Raw genomic sequence first — 19,896 nt, 5'->3', positions numbered from 1 at the left:
CTCCTCCCACATGAACGAATGGTTCATCCATTAACACCATGTACAAGAGGGCGTTTGAAATATCAGGGGGTTTTAGAAAGTCATTGACGCCTGATGTGTTATCAAAATGTTGCTATTTCTCACTGTTCTATGCTTTTTCAGTGATGTGATAACATTCTAATGGTTAAAAATAATTGTATATTTTATATTTGGCAAATTACCCAAGCCGTTCAAAATGACCCCAAATATATTATAAAACGAGACAAGCAAAACATTAAAACACTGGAATAAAAGGAATGAACTATTATATATATTATATATTATATTATAAAAATAGAATATATTTAAAAATATAATACAATATATTTATAAAAATAGAATATATTATTTATAATATTTATAATATATAATATATTTTTGTACCATTTTTCCATATTATTAAAAAAAGATATTTTTTAGAAATATAGTTGCATTGTGTGTGTATATGTGTGTGTGTGTGTGTGTGTGTGTGTGTGTGTGCATGTGTGTATGTGTGTGTGTGTGTGTGTGTGTGTGTGCATGTGTGTGTGTGTGTGTGTATAATATGGAAAAAATGGTTTGGATTGTATACATATATATATATATATATATATTAATAATATGGAAAAAAATGGTTTGGATTGTGTATATATATGTATCTACAATATATTGCATCTACAATGCAACTATATTTCTAAAAAAAATATATGTTTTTTTAATAATATGGAAAAAATGGAAGAAAAATATGGAAAACAAATCACTAAAATACATTTATATAAATATATTTTCTTGATATACTATATAAAAACATCAAAAACATATATAAATTGCATATTAAACATATATTATAGATTTAAACAAAATATTAGTGCAGACGACTTGGTTTCTTTTGATTTTGAATCAGATGTCCCACACCGAATCACACATTATACTGTTATGGCAGGTCATAGTGAACCAAACATCTACGTGCACTGTTGTAAATCCATTAAAGCTGAATTTAATTTGCTGACATGAACCTGCACTTCACACAAAAAGACACATCTTATGTAACTGCTGGTACAGACACTTAATTCCTTTTGTAGCTGTTAAAGGATAACTACATGTCACTGCAATACAACTATACTGTTTAAGTGGGAAAAAAAATACAGTTTAACTTTAGTTTAGTTAAATTAACTTGTGTTTACAGGAGCAAATGGCGGGATTAGTAACAAATAAACTTGTAAAAATACCTCCCTCAGTGGTCGTCTCATCAGCCTGGACTTTAAACTGCACTTCCCCAAAATGTAAAACAAAATATGAATTTGGCCTTTGGAATACATGTTTTTTTTTTTTTATGGTGGAACATTGTTCCAGGCATGGTGTTTATTATTAAGATTATTATCTCAGAAAATATAGCCAATAACACTAGTTTGACTTTTATTTGCAAATGCATGGTGTAATGATTATCAGTCTTTATGATATCTCCCCATCATACACCAGCTATAAATGAGATACTCAACAAAGTCAGCAGACTCCATAAAACTCACCTTAACAATGATCTCAAAGCATTTATATAATTTTATTTGCCATGTCATAAATTACATACAAAAACGTCTTTACATTTTCAAAAGTCTTAATTTTGTAATTTCCTAAGTGCAATAAATATTTCATTTACTGCGTGAAATATTAGTGTCTTTTAATCTGAAGGCAGTACCTCAGCAGTGAATTCCCTATTCTCTGATTCTTTTGTTTGTAAAATTTGCATTTACAAAGAAGACTTGTGAGGTATTAGTCAGGTAAGACTGAGTTGAGGACTTCAGATATCATCTGATGGCTCTTAACCTTTGATAGACCACTGCCTTCAAAGATAACTGTATATGAAATCAGAGATTTCTAGATATGCTATCATTTGTTTTTGACTGTATGATGCAAATGCTATCTTTGAACTCATTTTCAGTTTTACCACACCTTTAAAGACCTCAGTTTCCAATGCAATAAAGTTGATTTTATAACACTGCAAACTCATGGTGAAACCATCAACACAAGCATGATTTTTCAAAAATATGCTGACCTTTTGTCATACATGAAACACACCTTGCCCCAATGAGTGTTATAGTTTTAGAAAAGACCAAATTTTATTAAACTGCTGATACGTTCTGTAATGTATATTCTGTAAATCAAATAGAAACTCGCAATATCAGTAAAAAAGAGCGATTTTTGAGAAAAACGAGACTTGATTCTGGACAAAAACAATTTTAATGATATAGTATAGTATAGTATAACATTCAATATAAATTAACATATATATGTGTAACATATAGTTTTAGTAGTTAGTCTGTTGGCAAAAAATCACATTAGTATTGTAGAATTACATAAAAATACAAAACAACACTATACTCAAAATTCGAACAACGGTTTCTCTACAAGCCAATGTCGGAAATGAAAGGTATGTTGTAAATGATTGGACCCTGTAGTGTGCTTTGGACTCTAAGAGTCCTCATGTGACAGTCAGTCATGGAGTCTATAAATGGCATTGGGGAGACAGCATCTATGACTATGAATGTCAACACACAATGACAACGATAAAACACAAAAATCAGACATGCAAACTCAAAACGGGGAGAGACTGGGCACTTTTATGTTGATGTCCCCGATATTGATGTTACGGGGTATTTCAGGAAGGTTCATATTTTTCACAGCAGAAACAGCTCGTGCTGGTGCTGCAGACAGACCACCCTGCCAAAAAAAAAAAAAAAAAATATCACTTTATCACTTTTATTTAGAGCAGATTAACAGATCTGTGTTCAATATTTATACTTTTATTTCTAAAAACATGTATTATCAAGAAAGATCTATAGGCAACTCTTTAGTTTATAAATAAAGTAAATTTACTTTAGTTAGATTCTGAATGTTAAAGCACTGTGTAACTCTTTTAGTTTATTCTTAGCTAAAAACACTTAGTTCTTTCAAAAATATATGTGCTCATTAATGTAGATTTACTTCGTTCAAGTAATAAAGTATTCTCGTGAGTGTATAATATGCCATTGAAAATACATACGGGTAAAGGTTTCTAATGTCGGTCGCCATGTTGCCCCTCCATCTTGAAAGTACATTAGCCAAAGAGGGACATACCCGTTAATTCAAGCTTCGCCTTTCGCGTTTACATTTGAGTTAACACTCATGGACGAGGTCGAACTGGAAGCCAAGTTAATCTTGGACTACATTGGCCACCGTAGGAGTTAAAACGAAATCGGAACTGAGAGGAACACAAACTAATATTCATTAGATGGTCATATACCTTTTCACCACTATGGGGTAAAAAAAAAAAAATCACACAGTGTAGCTTTAACTAATAATCTAAACATTAAAAAATTCAAAAATCAACTATCACACTATATGAATTGAGCATATGAATTTTAGCCCAAATTTTCTGAAGAGACATGATTGCTTTATATGATGAACCAACTGATTTAATGTAGGCTTTTATTCACATATAAAAGTGTATCAACTCCCGCATCAGTTGGCTCAAGCCCAAGTATGTTCGCTTGTCATGCAGTTCATTCACGTGTTACGCCACACGAGAGTTTAGTTTACAATCTCCCTATGAAGTTTTTGAAGCATCCGTGTCACATTGCTGTCAATGGAGGGACAGAAATCTCTCAGATTTAATCAAAAAGATCTTCATTTGTGTTCCGAAGATGAACGAAAGTGAAAATGTCTTTCCAAACCCATAATGCAATTAATTAATGGAGGGAGGGAGCAATAATTAATAACAGAATTTTCATTTTTAAGGTGAACTATCCCTATAGGGCAAAACCCAGCACAATACAATATATAATACAAATAAAATAAACAAATACTTTTATTATAATATATGTAACAATGTATTTAGAAATAGTAATTATTTTTATAACCAGAAGTTATAAAAGAAAACCTGACCCAGCTTGACAGACCATTTTCAGGTCAAAGTACATAGTGGAAGAAGTCATGAAGTTCCTCATCACGTTTCTAGTGTCTTTACCTAAACATCATGTATGGATGTTCATTTGTTCTCTGCCATGTGCGCTTTATTGTCTTGTGTAACATTTCCTCATTTTAACCTCTTCTATGTATACATAAGAGCGTGTCATGTGTTGTCAAACATTAGTGATCGCCACGACCCCAGATAGGATATCAGGTGACCATGATACACTGGTATCTGCTGAGACATCTTTCACTATTGCATGATATCATTTTAGTTTGTTCACATGATGTACTGTTACGTCCAAAATAGTTTCAAGTGATACTAAACAAGCAACATGACAAAATGTCTTTTGTGATATTCATACTTATAGCGTTTCACAAACATTAAATTCTGTGTAGAACATGCAGTGAAAAACAAAATTAATGTGTGCAACACATATTATTAATCTGACTGTACTAGCCCTGTTGTATTAGAACTGAACTGGACGATGACATCATTTTTTGCTGATTTTTTTTATAGATGAATTAAACAAGTAGCTTAAAAATTGATGATCTTTACAACGGGAATGAATCAACACTGAAAACACTTCAGCTGAACAACATCATTTGTCTGATATCACTGTAAAGCTGCTTTGAAACATATAAAGGTGACTTTTTTCTTTTATGTTTTGGTTAAATTAATTAGCATATAGTATGCGTCACATTAAACTATTTAAAATACTCTTTCCTGTTCCCTTTGAGGTAAAGATGTATGCATGAACTTATGTCAGCTGAACTGGAGTGACTTCGGGTAATGTAAATGTGAACTCACCTCCGATTTCTCCATTCTATTCTGAAGCTCCACTTGGGCGACTATTTCATTCATGTTAGTTTCCAGAACCATCCCGCCCATGACAACTTCCTGGAGAATGTAATGGACCTGGGAAAAAACAACAAAAACTTAAACCTACAAGACTTTGAAAATCTGGTTTTGCTTTTTTTTCATTAGCTAAGGGTTAGTTCACCCAAAAAATGAAACTTTGACTTTATGCAGCATTGTATTGTCTTCCGGTTCTGTTGTCAATCCGTGTTCAGTGACGCTGCTGACGTGTTATCTGGTGCGCCGAGCTTCGTTTACAGTCACGCTATGAACAAAACATTCTTCGCAAACATGTCTAAGGATTTCAACACAGAGGAAGACTTGCATTTTTTTGCCCAGCCATATTTATTTGAACACAAATACACGGACACACCGGATACACGTCAGCAGCGTCACTGCGGACTTGTGAACGCGGATTGACAACAGAACCGGAAGACAATTCAATGCTGAATAAAGTCGTAGTTTTTGTTATTTTTGGACCAAAATGTATTTTTGATGCTTCAAAAAATTCTAACTAACCCACTGATGTCACATGGACTACTTTGATGATGTCTTTATTACCTTTCTGGACAAGGACAGTATACCGTACATACATTTTCAATGGAGGGACGGAAAGCTCTCGGACTAAATCTAAAATATCTTAAACTGTGTTCCGAAGATGAATGAGGTCTTTTGGGCTTGGAACGAAATGAGGGTGAGTCATTAATGGGTTAACTAACCCTTTAATATAGTAATACTCTAAAAATACACTCTAAAATTGCTGGCTTGTTTTAACCCAACTTTGGGTCAAATATGGACAAACCCAGCCATTGGGTTAAATTTTTTAATGACATTTTTTAACCTAGTGTTTGGGTTTGTCCACATTTGATCCAAAGTTGGGTTAAAACAACCCAGCATTTTTAGAGTGAACAAAGAGCTAGGCTAGACCACCCAATTCAACAACGCTCAGTCCGACTTTCGCAGCCTTCGAAGGATGCAGCCTCTGAAATGGGACACTGCTAATATGTTTTTGATCATTTAAAAGAACCGGTTCGTAAGAGTTGAAATACACTGGTCTGATTTCATTCACTAAAAGAACAGGTTCATAAGAATCATTTTATTTGGTCACACTGCAAGTGAGTTCAACTGATCGATAAATGACATTAAAGTAGCATGAGAGCGATTAGAGCACGTCTCTGATTCAAGACGATCACACCTATTATTGTGTAGTATGGCATTTATAATCTAAGCATTCAATTTGGACTGTAAATTTGACTTATTTCAAATCCATACTTTTACACAGTGCCATAAAACGCTCAACTGACTGAATCGGAGCATGAAACGGGACTGGACCATAACTCTAAAAATACACACAAGCACAGGACTACTGATGCGCATTATCAAACACAATCAATCAAGTTACCGTAAAGCCATTCATTATCATTTCCCAGTAATTCCTTTCACTCAAGATAACTGATGAAGCCAGCGTAGTGCACACTTCTATCATGAACGTATTTTACAGTGCCGCAATAAATCAACACGACGTTATCAGAAAGTAAATTTTAGACCAACATATAAAAATTTCCTTACATAACGGATAGCATTATGATCACCCCCATTTATTCATGCCCAAATAAATATTTAACCAAAGAACACTTTTTACCAAGGAGGTAAAAAGTCATTATGAAGTGAGCATCATACACCTGAAAACTGACCTTATCCATGTGAAAGATTAAGTCCAGTTCACACACATTCTCAAAGCACTTGTCCAGGGTTTCCACAAAGACCTGCATTATAAGATTGTGTACAATAGTGAATAAAAACAAGTTCTTTCATAGAGATTTCTAAAAGACTTTGTGTTACACGATCAATGCACGTCCACTCATGCAACAAAGTACTGTGGCAATACCATGGTATCGAATGGCAGCATTATATACTGAATAACTGGTATTTAAATTGTACTTAAAGATAATATTAGTATTGTTCAGTGAGCATTAATGCATGAACAATTTCATTAAAACAAGGGTTGTAAACTTTGCCTTGTCTTTATATACGCCTTCAAAAAAGATATGTGGGCAATATGAAAAACACAGTACGCCCTTGTGGCTTTAAACCAGTACTACAACATGAGAATGGCAGTATGTTCACCTGTATGAGATCTAGAATCCCCAGCTCACTCTCTGATGAGTCCACACAAAACACAAAGTACAGAGTGGCATAGTGTCTGTAGATCAGCTTGTAGTCGGAGCCGCCAATCAAACTAAGCAAAAGGAAGAGCAAAACAACAGTAAATAACCTTTGAGAGCAGAGCATCCATCTTTATACAGTCATGGATACTGAAATATAGATCAAAATCATATCAGCCAGCCCTTATGTGCAACTTCATTTGTAAAACCCCTTCTGTCACCTTCCACCCTCCAGGAAATTGCAGACATTATCGTCTCTTTTGGACACCAGATGAAAGGTCTCCCGGATGATCTGTTGCTGCATGTCTTCTGCCTGTAAGAGAAGCATGATCAAACTGATTACAAATTTGTTTTATCTTATTTTCACATAAACTCATCATTAAAAAAAAAAAAAATATATATATATATATATATAGGAAAAAAGCAAACACTAGTAGTATAGACCACTATTTAATATTATGTAATATTATGTATAATGGTTTAATATTATGCTATAGGCTACATAATAAAGCATTAAAAATAAGGAACTGACTTTCCAGTAAGACCTTTGAAGCTGAAAAAACAATTCCTTACCACGAAACATATTTGACAAACATAATTTATCTGAAGCTAATACTGCATGGGTAACTACGAAACATTCAATAAATATCAATTAATTAAATTAATCTGCTGATGATAGTGTGTCAGGTCTCTATGAATGATAACAAATGGCATTAGTTGGCTTGGCAAATGCAGTTTCAGTCTCTTACAAAATATTGGTAGAATCTGATGAGCCTGGGTTTCCCATGGTTGTTAAAAATAAGAATAGCCTTGATCATCCTTGTTTTTTGTTTATTTTCTATGTGGTTTTTAGCGAAGCTTCTGCTTGGTAATAAAATGACTCTGAGCACTTCCGTGTCACGTGACTTACATTTTTCCGTTATAAAAGTCCTTGTAATTAAAACTCCAGACTGGAAAAACAGTTTCTTCACTTTATCACTTATCTGTAGCAATAACTATATATATATATATATATATATATATATATATATATATATGTATGGTATGAGCTAAATTGCATGCTTTCATCTTTACTTTGTTACTTGTGTGTATTATAATACTTATGTTTAGTTAGCGGTATCAAAACCAATGGTACATATGATCCCATTATACTTTAAAAACGATAACTATCATGGTTCATGGTCATTTAAAACGATTTTATGTAATTTTATGTAATCTTCCGTTAATCAATGTCCACCTACGTACAATAAACTCCAACTTAATTATGAGCTGAGTACCTTTATTTTGATACGCTCACGGATCACATCCTGACCCGGAAGTCCTGCATTTCCTCTTGTCGCATCAGCCGTGTGTCGTGTCTGTCAGCTATCTGCTACTTACATAAACAGCCCAAATTAAAATATGAAGCATTTGACAGGAGAGTGACATTAAACACATTGCATGCGGAATGAGACGGTTTTCATTTGCTTGCTTACTACGGTAAAAAAGAGTGTTTTGGAAACGCTGCTGTTTACATCCTTAATACAAACTGATATTTGTATTGTGAAAAGAAGCTTTGTATTTGTTTGGTAAGTGCATCCTCGTGAGCTTTCTTTATATTTGTCAAGATTGCTTTAATAGCTAACATATATTTTGTATACTAATTTTCTTGCGGTTATTCAAGTGCATGTGTACGTTAATTAAGCCATCTTGTAATTAGTGTAATATATATTTATAGTAGGAAGGTGGGTCTGTCTTTAAGAAAAACATCTAGATGTAAAGAGTTAGAAAACACATGTTCCATTGTAAACAGCAAACAATGGTGTTGTTTGTGTCTGGACACACTTCTTAACTGACCTACATTACCCTAGTACTGACTCTTAAGGTGTTAAACCATAATAATGCACACAGATAATAATTTGTGTTTTGTACTAGCATGCAATTGTATGTTAACCTCCATTATGGTGTTTGTTTAAATTATAAACCCTCTAGTAATGTGGATCTTACCCCTTTATAGTTTAAGAAAAATGGATGCAACAAAGCTTGAGGATTCTTTGCTGATAGTTCTGTTATTAGGGAGTGATTTAACCCTGTTCTTTTTCAGTAGCTACAGACAGTAGCTTTATTTCTTATTTGTGTTTTATTCCAGCTCAGGAGGAACCATCCGTGAATAATCTGCTTCATCTCTGAGTGAGTTTCATTCCTTTGTTCAAGCCTGGATGGAAGTCATATGATCTGCACATCCTGGAACGGGTTTAGTGAGCCCTTCATTGCTGTTTGCAGTGGTGGCAATGACCGGGCGTCCTGAGGGGTGTGGCAGAGATTAATGTGCTGCGCCCAAGACCTATTTATTCACTTTTGAAACTTCCTTATACCCAAAACAGCCTGTATCAGTGCTGGAAATCACATTTTCTAGCACCGACAAGAGATTAGACCTTACACTACTTTAAAAGTGCAGTTTGTAATCTGAAAATGACTAAGTTAACTGTCTATGCGTATGTGTTTTTATTACACTTATGCTCTAGTGTTAGTTGAATAAGATTGTGAAACAGCCATTTTGCAGGTAGACCAGTGGAATTTCAAAACATTTCCTAGTAGTGTTTTGGAATGTGTACTAGATGGCGCAATTTAATCACATTTATATTAATTCTCACTTACTTCTCTGAGACAATTGATTATCTATCTGACTATCAATCTAATGTATTTAAGAAATATAGTGTTGAGTTAATTTTAAAATTCTTGCTTTTGTGTATCCCACAGATGTTGGGGATGTGACCACCTCTCACATTATGATCATGACTGTCCACCCTGTCCTGGTCCTGGTGCCCATCTTTGGGCTTCTTGTGCTTCCATGTGCGCCCATGCATTTGAAGAACGGCTTCAAGATAGTGTTTAATACGACTGTGGGAAGACCAGACGATTGTGACTTGAAATTATGTAAGTCTATTTCTATTGAATTATATCTAAGGACTAGGGGATCTGAGATCCTTTTTTAAATTTTTATACATTAATTATTTCTGAATAGATGTTCTTCTGTTTTCACTCAAGTATTAACTTATAGCATGTTGGGATAACAATAATTACAACTTTAGAAACCACCATTATTATTACATTATTTTTCCCCATTTATTTAAGGTAGCATTTGCCAGAAATACATGATGCATCAGGGCTTATTTTTACTATTTATATTTTATTATTATTAAAAATATATATTTGTTGAGATAATTGATTGGAAAAACTTTTGTTCTGCAATTTTTATATTCTCATATCAAGGTGACACAACTGCAAACCTGGCTCTTTTTTTCTATGAATATTTTAATTGGACAATAGATGGTTTAAACATTCACACACACACACACACACACATATATATATATAGGGCTGGGCAACGATTAATCGCATCCAAAATAAAAGTTTGTGTTTACATAATATATGTGTGCGTAGTGTGTATCATTATTTTGTATATATAAATACACACACAGATGTATATATTTAAGAAAAATGTGTTTTTAATATATCAAATATTTATTTATACACATAATTTTAATTGGTTATAAATATATTTAAAGTATATACATACAACTATTTCTTAAATATACATTCATGTGTGTATTTATATATACCAAATAATTATACACCCTACACATACATTTATTCAAAAACACAAACTTTTATTTTGGATGCGATTAATCGTTGCCCAGCCCTCATATATATATATATATATATATATATATATATATACACACACACACACACACACACACACACACACACACACACACATATATATATACATACACACATATACACACACACACACACAACTATTTGATTGTACCATCTGACGTAGAAGCAGTCAAAAAATAAATTTAAACACCTTTAAATCTTCTGTAACATATTCTTTTTCATTGTTCATGATTAAAAAAATGCCTTGCATCAGTTTTTTTTTTTTGTCAATGACCCATTTATATGAACTAAAATACATATATAAAATTACATGGATACAGTTTTTCGCACAAACTTCATTGATGCAAACCATTTTGAGAACTTTACCACAGGTGTCATATCTACATCAGCAGAATTTGCTAGAACACTGTCAGCTAGAATTTCAATGTCAGAGAAAACAAATTTCACCCAAAAATAAACATTCAGTCACCAAACCTGTATGACTTTCTTCTGTGGAAAGAAAAGAAAATATTTTAAGGAACCCTGTGATCCAAACAACATTGGACCTCATTGACTTACAGTCAGTCATACATGTTTTGGAATAACATGAGTAAGCAAGCAATGACAGAATTTTCATATGAGTGAGCAGTTCCTTTAAATTTGCAAAATGATGCATCTGCATGATCAGCTAAGTTCTGTCTCAATAAGGCAAGTGACATTCCTGTGGCCATCCTTATTGTCGACCCATGCAAATATATAAGACAGGCGGAAAATTGAAACGACAGATTTGTTTGATTCTTTTCCACTATTTCCAAGAGCTAAATCAGACGGGCTTCTTTTTCTGTTTCTTCAAGGGCTTGAGAATCAAATGCAGTCTCTGTGCTACCTTCAGAGATAAAACAGGGTACCTGCAGAATATCATATTTTTCTTAAAGCAAAGCCATATGTTCTGTTTTGTCTTTTTATACATCACGACTTTCCCTTGAAGAGCGTGCACTTTCAAAGAGGGCCATATGTTTCACATTTAAGATGAAAGAGAGGCCTGGGCTGGCTGTTCTGCTTATGCGCCAGGCGCTGCTTCAGCGGACCATACCCTTCTACATGCTGTTTCTTTTTTTCTTTTTTTTATAAATCACTTTTCCTCTTTTGCTTTGGCCACACACGTTGAACTTGACTATCCCTCCACCTTTGTAAACACGCAGACAGCCAAAATGACCCCGGGGCACACTGGCTTTGTGTTTGTGGGTAGCCCGATAACACGCACGTACACAGTCGGTATTGAGTTTCCATCACGTTAACCGTATGGAGATCGAAAGCAAGGTCAGAATCGCCACCGCCATCTGGAAGTCTGAAATGTTTGGAATGACGGGGAGCTATAAATACATAAGCATTCCACATTCCAGCTCAGGGACCGGTGTGCGTTTTTTCGACACGTCAGTGACTGAACGTACTATGAAGCGACTGCAAAAGTCTTGACGGGTCCTCTACGATTTCACACCGGACTGCATTCGCCTTTGCTTTCATGCGTTTTCTGCTTCAAACAGCTGGAGAAGTGTTTAAAAGGGAAAAAAAATGCACTCGCTGCAGATGGCCTATCGATTTAGTGCGTCAACGCTGACCAAGAGATGATTCAACCGGCATTTTTCAACTCACAGAGGTTTATTATTGATTCACCTGGTGCTTTAAATGCTGGACGAGTGTCTGTTGGCTCGGTCCGAAAAGGGAAACGAGGGCATTTTGGAGCGTTCTGTGGTGCCAGTGCAAGCAAATTCTTTCTAGCCTCGGCCACCTGGTTAAGTAATCAGGGGAAGTGGGAATAAGGGAAAGAGTGGAGACGGATGTGGAGGTTGAGGTGTGCAGTACCTAACACACATGGCTGCTGGGAGGGGATCAAAGAAAGGTGCGGCAAGGCCTGTTTTTCTTCCCAGACGTTGCTCGTTCCCGAAGACTGCAGAGCTCAGGATATGCAGTTTGACATCCAGTAATGAGCATTCAGGGAATGTCTCTGTCCCAATGAAAACAACTGAGGTTAATGAGTCACAGATTGCACTGGTCATTTTATTTCACATTTTTAGAGCAGGCTATAAAATATATTTGGCCTTGACACTTGGTTTAGGTTATTTGTCCTTATTTGTGGATTATTGGTAGCAAAATGTGTCCATTTATTTAGTTAATTGATCATATTGGAAATTTTGATTTTGATATTTTGGTATAATGTACTTTATGTTTCTTGTGCATATATTTGCATATGATGCGTTTCATTCAGCAACTTAACCTCCTGTTCTGGAAGGAATCTGACTGCTATTCAAAATGGTTACTCGTTAGCTTTTTTGAATAATTTGTTCTGATTTTGTTAATTATTTGTGAGTTTGAATGCACTGGTGTTTTTTTTTTTTTTTTTTTTTTTTTTTTTTATCAACCAATTCTGGTAGAATTATTATTATTATTTGTGCGCTGTAGCACAGATTCATTTACTCAGCAGTAACAATTCAGGAATCTTACATGGTTTTGAAGTCACTCGATATTGCCTGCAAATAAGCTTTATTTTAAGCAACAGCTTCTTTGGGGAGGAAGTCTTGTTGATTTTTGTTTGTTCTTAATTTTTCAGGTCCTGAAATTGAATCCTGTTCGATGGCTCTTTTAAATGAAGACCAATCTCAGTTAATGTGTTATCTGATCAGCTGCCCAAATAATACCCAGAACTCTTCTTGTGGAAATGTCACGAAGATCAGCGAGCTGTTAGCGGAGACAGGTGCGATTACAAATGCTAATACATTTACTTTGTTTTTTCTGCATTTATTTTGTGTTCTATGTTTTGTTTTGCTATCTTTTGGAAGTATTTGATTTTTCGGTTACACTTTACTTGAAGGGGTGTGCTTAAGACTAACATGACGCCTTCATAATCATGACATGACTTATGTTATAAATATGAAGTTTTAGTGTCATTCGCTCATTTATGACATTTTTAATGCAAATATGACATTGTTTGAGATGTCTTTGTTATGACACCTTGACATAAACTAATCCATCATAACCTGTCAGTGTCTTTGTCATGACAACTTGACATGACAGCAGATTAATTATCAAACTTAAGAAACCACCTATCTTTATTGGTTAACATTACATTAAACTGTCAGGTGGTTGGTTTTGACATTGCCTGTCATGAAGCCATTATAACTTTTTAATGACAAATTCAATTAGTACTGCTGTAGTTGAGGTCACGAAAAATATTCATGACACAGTTATAATGGCCTCATGACAGCCAATGTCAAAGCCAATCACATGGCAGTTTAACTTAATTTTATGTCAAGTTGTCATGACAAAGACACTGACCGGTTATGATGTTATAGTTTATGTCAAGGTGTCATAACAAAGACATCTCAAACAATGTCATATTTGCATTTAAAATGTCATTATTGAGCGAAATACACTTAGTGACAGTTGTCACAAACATGCATAAACCCTACTTCATATTCAAGACATATGTCATGTTTATGAAGGTGTCGTGTCAGTCTTATGAACACCCCTTCAAGTAAAGTGTTACCGATTTTTCTTCAGAAACTTTGCCTCTTATTTTGGAATGATTCGTTACACTGTTTTCTAAACAGTCAATTTTGACTCTTTTTAATTATTTGTTGGGCTGGTTCTTTTTAAAGAATTTAAAACACCACAACCAGAGTAGTCCAATTGACACAAAATGACTCTTTAGTGTTTTGTTTTATGAATCAGACTCCACTGGTTGCACTATATATTTTTCATGTTTTAAAAATAATGGCAAGAGGGATTTGTTTGTGAATCCGACTACACTGCTCCAACTCGACAGAATAAAGTTTTCTTATGATTACATCATCACATTTGATCTCATCTCACTCAGAATATCAGCCATGTCAACCATTTACCAACTCAAACTTTGTTTTTGCAGAGTCTGACAATGTGGACAATAATTCGACTAGAGAATTGGTGCCTCTCCAAGGGTCTTCGGGCACCAACTCTTCCCAATCTTCTCCAGACGATTCTTCATCTAATACCACGCAACCATCGGCCTCTGAAGCTAACGTCTCCATCTTTACGACTTCCACTATTACAAAACCGACCAATTTACAAAACAACTTGACAACTACAGTGACTAACCTGCTGACAAATTCAACAGAGAAATCCGCCACAGCTGATGCAGTGCCAAAACCAGTGAACTCAGAAGCCATTCCAACACCACCAGCCAAGACATCTACCATCACAACTACACCCAAACCAACCACAACCAGCCCTAAACCCTCTTCAGCAACTACCAGCACAACAACCACCACAACAGTTGCACAAACCATCATTCCAAAACACCCTTCTTCACCTTCACCATCAGGGACCAATTCGTCTGTCATCATCTCACCATTAGTGCCTACATCCAATTCTTCCTCTAAACCGGTACAAACTCCTCCCATTCCAACATCCTCAGATGGGAAGCCAATGCGAACCACGCCAAAAACCTCAATGAGCCCCTCAGTAGTGACATCCAAACTGCCTAAGGACATTCCCAAAAGGGACCAAGCCATTGTTGACGTGGCCGGAGACTCTTTGACGAGCCACCTGTTGAACACGAGCTCTCTGCTGGCCGTTCTTTTCTTTGGCCTCCTCTTTTTTGTGGTCACGGTGGCGCTGTTTCTCAAACAAGCCTACGAGAGCTACAAGCGAAAGGACTACACTCAGGTCGACTATCTCATCAATGGAATGTACTCCGATTCGGGGGTCTGAGTGGTATTTTGTGGTTAACATTTCAGCGTATTTCCGTTTGGTAGCAGATTGACTTTGGTTTGAGGCTCCTTGGTAGCACTCGCTCACATTTCAAACGCTCGAAAGCCCTGTACGACTTCTAGCTATGGGAATCTAGCTGGTGCTCGAGTGAGTTGGTGTGACGTATATCTTTTGTTTCTATGCAGATTTAGCTTCCACATTATTCTTGACACACGGGGCTGAAGCCTTAGTATTAACTTAGCCCTCAACCTTTATTCAACAGTTATAAGGGATTCATAGTGCAATATTTGAATATGTTTTGTCTAATCTGTCATGTTCAGTGTTTCATCTGCAGCTGATGAGTTGGCTGCAATAATTGCCTTTTTATGTTTGTCGGAACAGGTCAGGAACTATGAATGCCTTTTCTTTTTCTTTGAATGCGAGTAAAGAATAAATGCCAAACCAGGAATTGTGGCACAGAAGCACATTATTGTAAAGCCAAGGGAATAACTCAGCCATTGTTTATTTAGTGTCTGGAGCAAAGAACAGATGATGATCGTGTTAGTTGGGGATCAGAGGATGGTATGAAGTATGATAGTTTGATATGTGCCAAATTGATTTTGTAAGTCTTAATAGCTGCACTGTTAAAAAGATGTTTAATAAAGAAAACTTACTTTGCACTCTGTCTTTTTTATTATGTGAAATCTCTATGATCCATGCATATAGCTGAAATCTGTGAACTTGTTTCCACACACACACACAAAGAAGAAAACTTCCATCATGGCACTTCTATGTATTTCCCTCCATTTAATATATTAAAGAGATTGAAATGGTCACAATTTGAGCAGCACATTCACACATGACAGGGCTCTTAATAAAAAAGGAAACTAAATGAAACATTTAGACTTAATGTTGGTTACAGCCTTGTATGTTAAAAACAAACCATATTGGTAAAAAAAAAAATATATGTAAAAAAGATTCTGCAGATTCTAAACCATTGTCTCTCGAAGACAGAAGGATGCCAACACATCACAATATGTCTCTTTAGTTACACGTTGTCATGAACAACGTATAAAGTATCGCATATAGTAACGATTCCAGGGTTATTTTGAATCGGACACAACCGACAAATGACTCGGTTCAGTATAGAGTGAATCAGATATAAACCATAGACCGTAAAATAAACTATATGAACTCAGTAACAAGTCTTAAATTATTCACAGACTTCGTGCATCTGATTCAAGCTGATTTCGGGGCTGTTTTGTGATTTTTTTTTATTTTTACTTATTAAAAAGAACTAGTTCATAAGAGTCATTTGGTCTTGAATCAGACATCACAGCTCACAAATTGTTATTTGTTGTCACGATATCTTACGAAATCGCAAACGACACACTAAGTTTCCCCATAACATGTTAAATCATTATCCACTTTTTATTGTATTTTTTACCATTCGCAGTAATTTGAGTAATTGTTATTTGCTATTGAACTGTATTTTGGCTAACTTGCTGTCAATAAAAACAATCCAAAGCACTGTTTAAAGGGATATTTAATCCAAAATTCGGTCATCATTTTACTCACCCTCAAGTTGTTCCAAACCTGAAGCAATTTATTTCTTCTGCTTAACCCAAAAGAAGACATTTTGAAGAATGTCAGAAACCAAACAGTTGATGGCGGCCCCCATTTCAACAGAAGAAAGAAATGCATTCAGATTTGGAACAACTCAAGGGTGAGTAAATGATAACAGAGTTTTCATTTTTTGTGAACTATCCTTTAACACATTTTAGCATGTTTCCATAATGATTCTGTCTTCATTCTGGTTCATGACCAAGCAGAGAATAGGATAAGTTCACGTTTCCCATGGTTTCAAAGTGTTTTATGAGTAGACTACATAGATCATTCAGCCTTTGGAGTAAACAGGATGCCACACATAAACAAGCCACATCTGTCAGCCAATAATTGCACCTTGGATATATGTGCGATGCACATTGTCTAATTTTAAAGGTCTGGAAGTTTAATTGGCAAGGAAGAAAATAACAAGTTGAAAGGAAGGTGGGCTGACACCTTTACAACAAGCTCAGCAGGGGACGGTTTTGTTTTTTTGGGGGGAGCACAACAGCAGTTCCTTGAAATGTGGATTTTATTAGAGAAGCACGGGATAGATCATGGAGTCCGATGTTATCTTCTCCTAGTGGTTGAGTGACCTGATCTGGCCTTAAAATCCATCTTTTCACAACCTATGATTACCACATTTCATGTCGAAAGCTGCATTTTCGTAATTCTCAAAGGAATCGTCTCAGGCCTCAAAATTTCCCAATCTCTCGCTTTCTTTTGGCATTTCTAAATCCTACATTTTAACATCAAGCCAAAAGAGAAACAATACTGATGAATTTCCAATAAAAATGTTAACCTTGCTCTCCAAACAAAACAGCAGGCCTTTCATTTGTTTTGATGGTTTGGTATTGATACTCCGCTATTCGCCGTTTATTTGCTACAACTTTCAGCTCAACATTGCTGTTTTCCATGGTTGTGTAACTAAGTGGCAGACACATATTTCAGCACGGCTTCAGGCCGACTGTGAAATCCTGACTATGAGTTTCCAGTGAAAACTATAGGTAGCAAGCAACAGGGTTAGTGCAAAGCACATTGACATGATGCCTCTATAAACCCTTTGTTTTAAGAGGACTTGTTCCAGATGGCATCTGTTACGCGCAAAATATGTCTTGCATTAAGTCTTGGATGCATTAATGCAAAGTCTAATATTCAAAAGTAACAACGGGCAGCGGAGAAAGTGATTTTTTATTTACGCGCAGTGCTCTGCGGATCAAAGAGAACGCCGAGAGCTATTGCACAGGTGACTGTAAAGGCAGGTTTCATTACAGCATATTTCTCTAGGCCCGGGAATTACTGCCTGCTCCGCTCACACGCACTGCCGCGCACATATGCTTTCACTTTGGATTTGGAGTCGGTTGCAGAACTTTACCATTGAACCCACTGAGGGCTTTCAGTCTGCCAGGGGTTCGGTTTGATCCTTGATGTTTACAGCACCTCGGGAATCATGAAAGAGGCCGAAATAAATTTGCATCATTGTTTTTTACCTTTTTATAAAATGAGCTTTCATATGAGCATAAAGAAACATAACAGGCTAGCAACTAAAAGGAGAAGGCTGTGCCAAGCTTGGCATGTTTAAGCTGCTGTTTTCTAAAGTACAGAGAAGAATTGATGTGTCACTCACTCACTTACAACGCATGTTTTATGCATTTTAAAACTTACATTTGATTTACATTTTACATTTATTCATTTAGCTGATGCTTTTATCCAAAGCGACTTACATTTGCTATATATGTCAGAGGTCGCATGCCTCTGGAGCAACTAGGGTTTAAAGGAGTATTTACTCACCCCCATGTCATCCAAGATGTCCACGACTTCCTTTATTTGAAAACAAATTACGTTTTTTGATGAAAACATTCCAGGATTTTCTCTATATAATGGACTTCATTGGGAACCAAACGATTCAAGGTCCTAATTAGAGTTTCAGTGCAGCTTCAAACGACACCAAACGATGAATAAGGGTCTTATCTAGGACCCTTCGAGTCATGACACGAAAAAAGATTCGTTCATTTTGATGAATGAGTTCGAACAGGAGAGTCACGAACGCTCATCACAGAACAGAACAAGGCGAGGATTTGTGCTTATAAAACTTCAACTTTTTTATTTATTTTTTTAAATGAGTGATCGTTTCGCTTGATAAGACCCTTATTCATCGTCTGGTGTTGCTTAAAGCCTTTTGAAGCTGCACTGAAACTCTCATTTGGACCTTGAACCGTTTGGTTCCCAATGACGTCCATTATATGGAAAAAAACCTGGGATGTTTTCATCAAAAAACTTAATTTATTTTGGACTTAAGAAAGAAAGACATGGACATCTTGGATGACATGGCGGTGAGTAAATTATCAGCAAATTTTTTTTTAAAAGTGAACTACTTCTTTAAGTGTCTTGCTCAGGGACACAGGATTCGGATCCGGGTCTCTCATACTAAAAGCATGTGTCTTATCCACTGCGCCATCACCCACCCCTGATGCAATGAGATCTGTTTAACATCTTAATTGTTTCTCAGATGTTCTACGGATAAAACGACCCCAGAAGACACTAATCTCACATTTGTCTTTTCTAATGTTAAACTCATGTTTTAAAATCTGCAATCAGGGAACTTAAATATGTCTCATCAACTTCTACTTAATTAGGTACTTCTATACAGAATAATACAAATCATTCAGGGAAATAAAAAGAGACTAAAATGAGTCAATTGCTAAAATAACAGAAGAATGACACAATATTACAACATTTCCCTCTTTTTAAAAAAAAAAAAAAACAGAAATGAATTAGTCATGTCACGTCCCTGACTTTGCCCCAAGGCTTAATGAAGGCTATACCATAGTGAACCCATAGTGGGCCCCCTTCATCAGGGTCCAAAAACAAGAGACCCCATTGTCCTTCCCTGTTGACAACCTGGCTGGGCTATGTGTATATATAGATTGTCCTATGAGATATATATATATATATATA

General features: G+C 35.7%; 2 protein-coding genes across 6 annotated transcripts; one reads left to right on the top strand and one right to left on the bottom strand.

The window, feature by feature from the left end:
* Positions 1–2,213: 2,213 nt before the first annotated feature.
* Positions 2,214–7,874, bottom strand: ap3s2 (adaptor related protein complex 3 subunit sigma 2). 2 transcript variants are annotated; one of them, XM_039657047.2, is made up of 6 exons: positions 7,713–7,874; positions 7,185–7,276; positions 6,926–7,037; positions 6,493–6,564; positions 4,751–4,858; positions 2,214–2,712 (listed from the first exon to the last, which is right to left on the bottom strand). In XM_039657047.2, the coding sequence occupies exons 1-6, from the start codon at positions 7,779–7,781 to the stop codon at positions 2,587–2,589; spliced, it is 579 nt and encodes a 192-aa protein (XP_039512981.1). In that variant the 5' UTR covers positions 7,782–7,874; the 3' UTR covers positions 2,214–2,586. The 2 variants fall into 2 exon arrangements, with proteins under 2 accessions (XP_039512981.1, XP_088983821.1); XM_089127695.1 differs by lacking the exon at positions 6,493–6,564 and having other exon boundaries at positions 2,445–2,712.
* A 389-nt stretch (positions 7,875–8,263) lies between these two features.
* On the top strand, positions 8,264–16,013 carry c25h11orf24 (chromosome 25 C11orf24 homolog). Of its 4 annotated transcripts, XM_039656883.2 has the most exons (5): positions 8,264–8,531; positions 9,092–9,132; positions 9,703–9,879; positions 13,217–13,360; positions 14,531–16,013. In XM_039656883.2, the coding sequence occupies exons 3-5, from the start codon at positions 9,732–9,734 to the stop codon at positions 15,352–15,354; spliced, it is 1,116 nt and encodes a 371-aa protein (XP_039512817.2). In that variant the 5' UTR covers positions 8,264–8,531; positions 9,092–9,132; positions 9,703–9,731; the 3' UTR covers positions 15,355–16,013. The 4 variants fall into 4 exon arrangements, with proteins under 4 accessions (XP_039512817.2, XP_088983740.1, XP_088983738.1 ...); XM_089127614.1 differs by lacking the exons at positions 8,264–8,531; positions 9,092–9,132; positions 9,703–9,879 and adding an exon at positions 11,962–12,265; XM_089127612.1 differs by lacking the exons at positions 8,264–8,531; positions 9,092–9,132; positions 9,703–9,879 and adding an exon at positions 12,284–12,508.
* Positions 16,014–19,896: the final 3,883 nt, after the last annotated feature.

The sequence above is a fragment of the Pimephales promelas genome, chromosome 25, assembly GCF_988280905.1.
Source record: "Pimephales promelas chromosome 25, fPimPro1.hap1.1, whole genome shotgun sequence".
Classification (NCBI taxonomy): Eukaryota; Metazoa; Chordata; class Actinopteri; order Cypriniformes; family Leuciscidae; genus Pimephales; species Pimephales promelas.
Note: the sequence above shows the minus strand (reverse complement) of the source record. Positions and strands in the feature narration are given on the sequence as shown.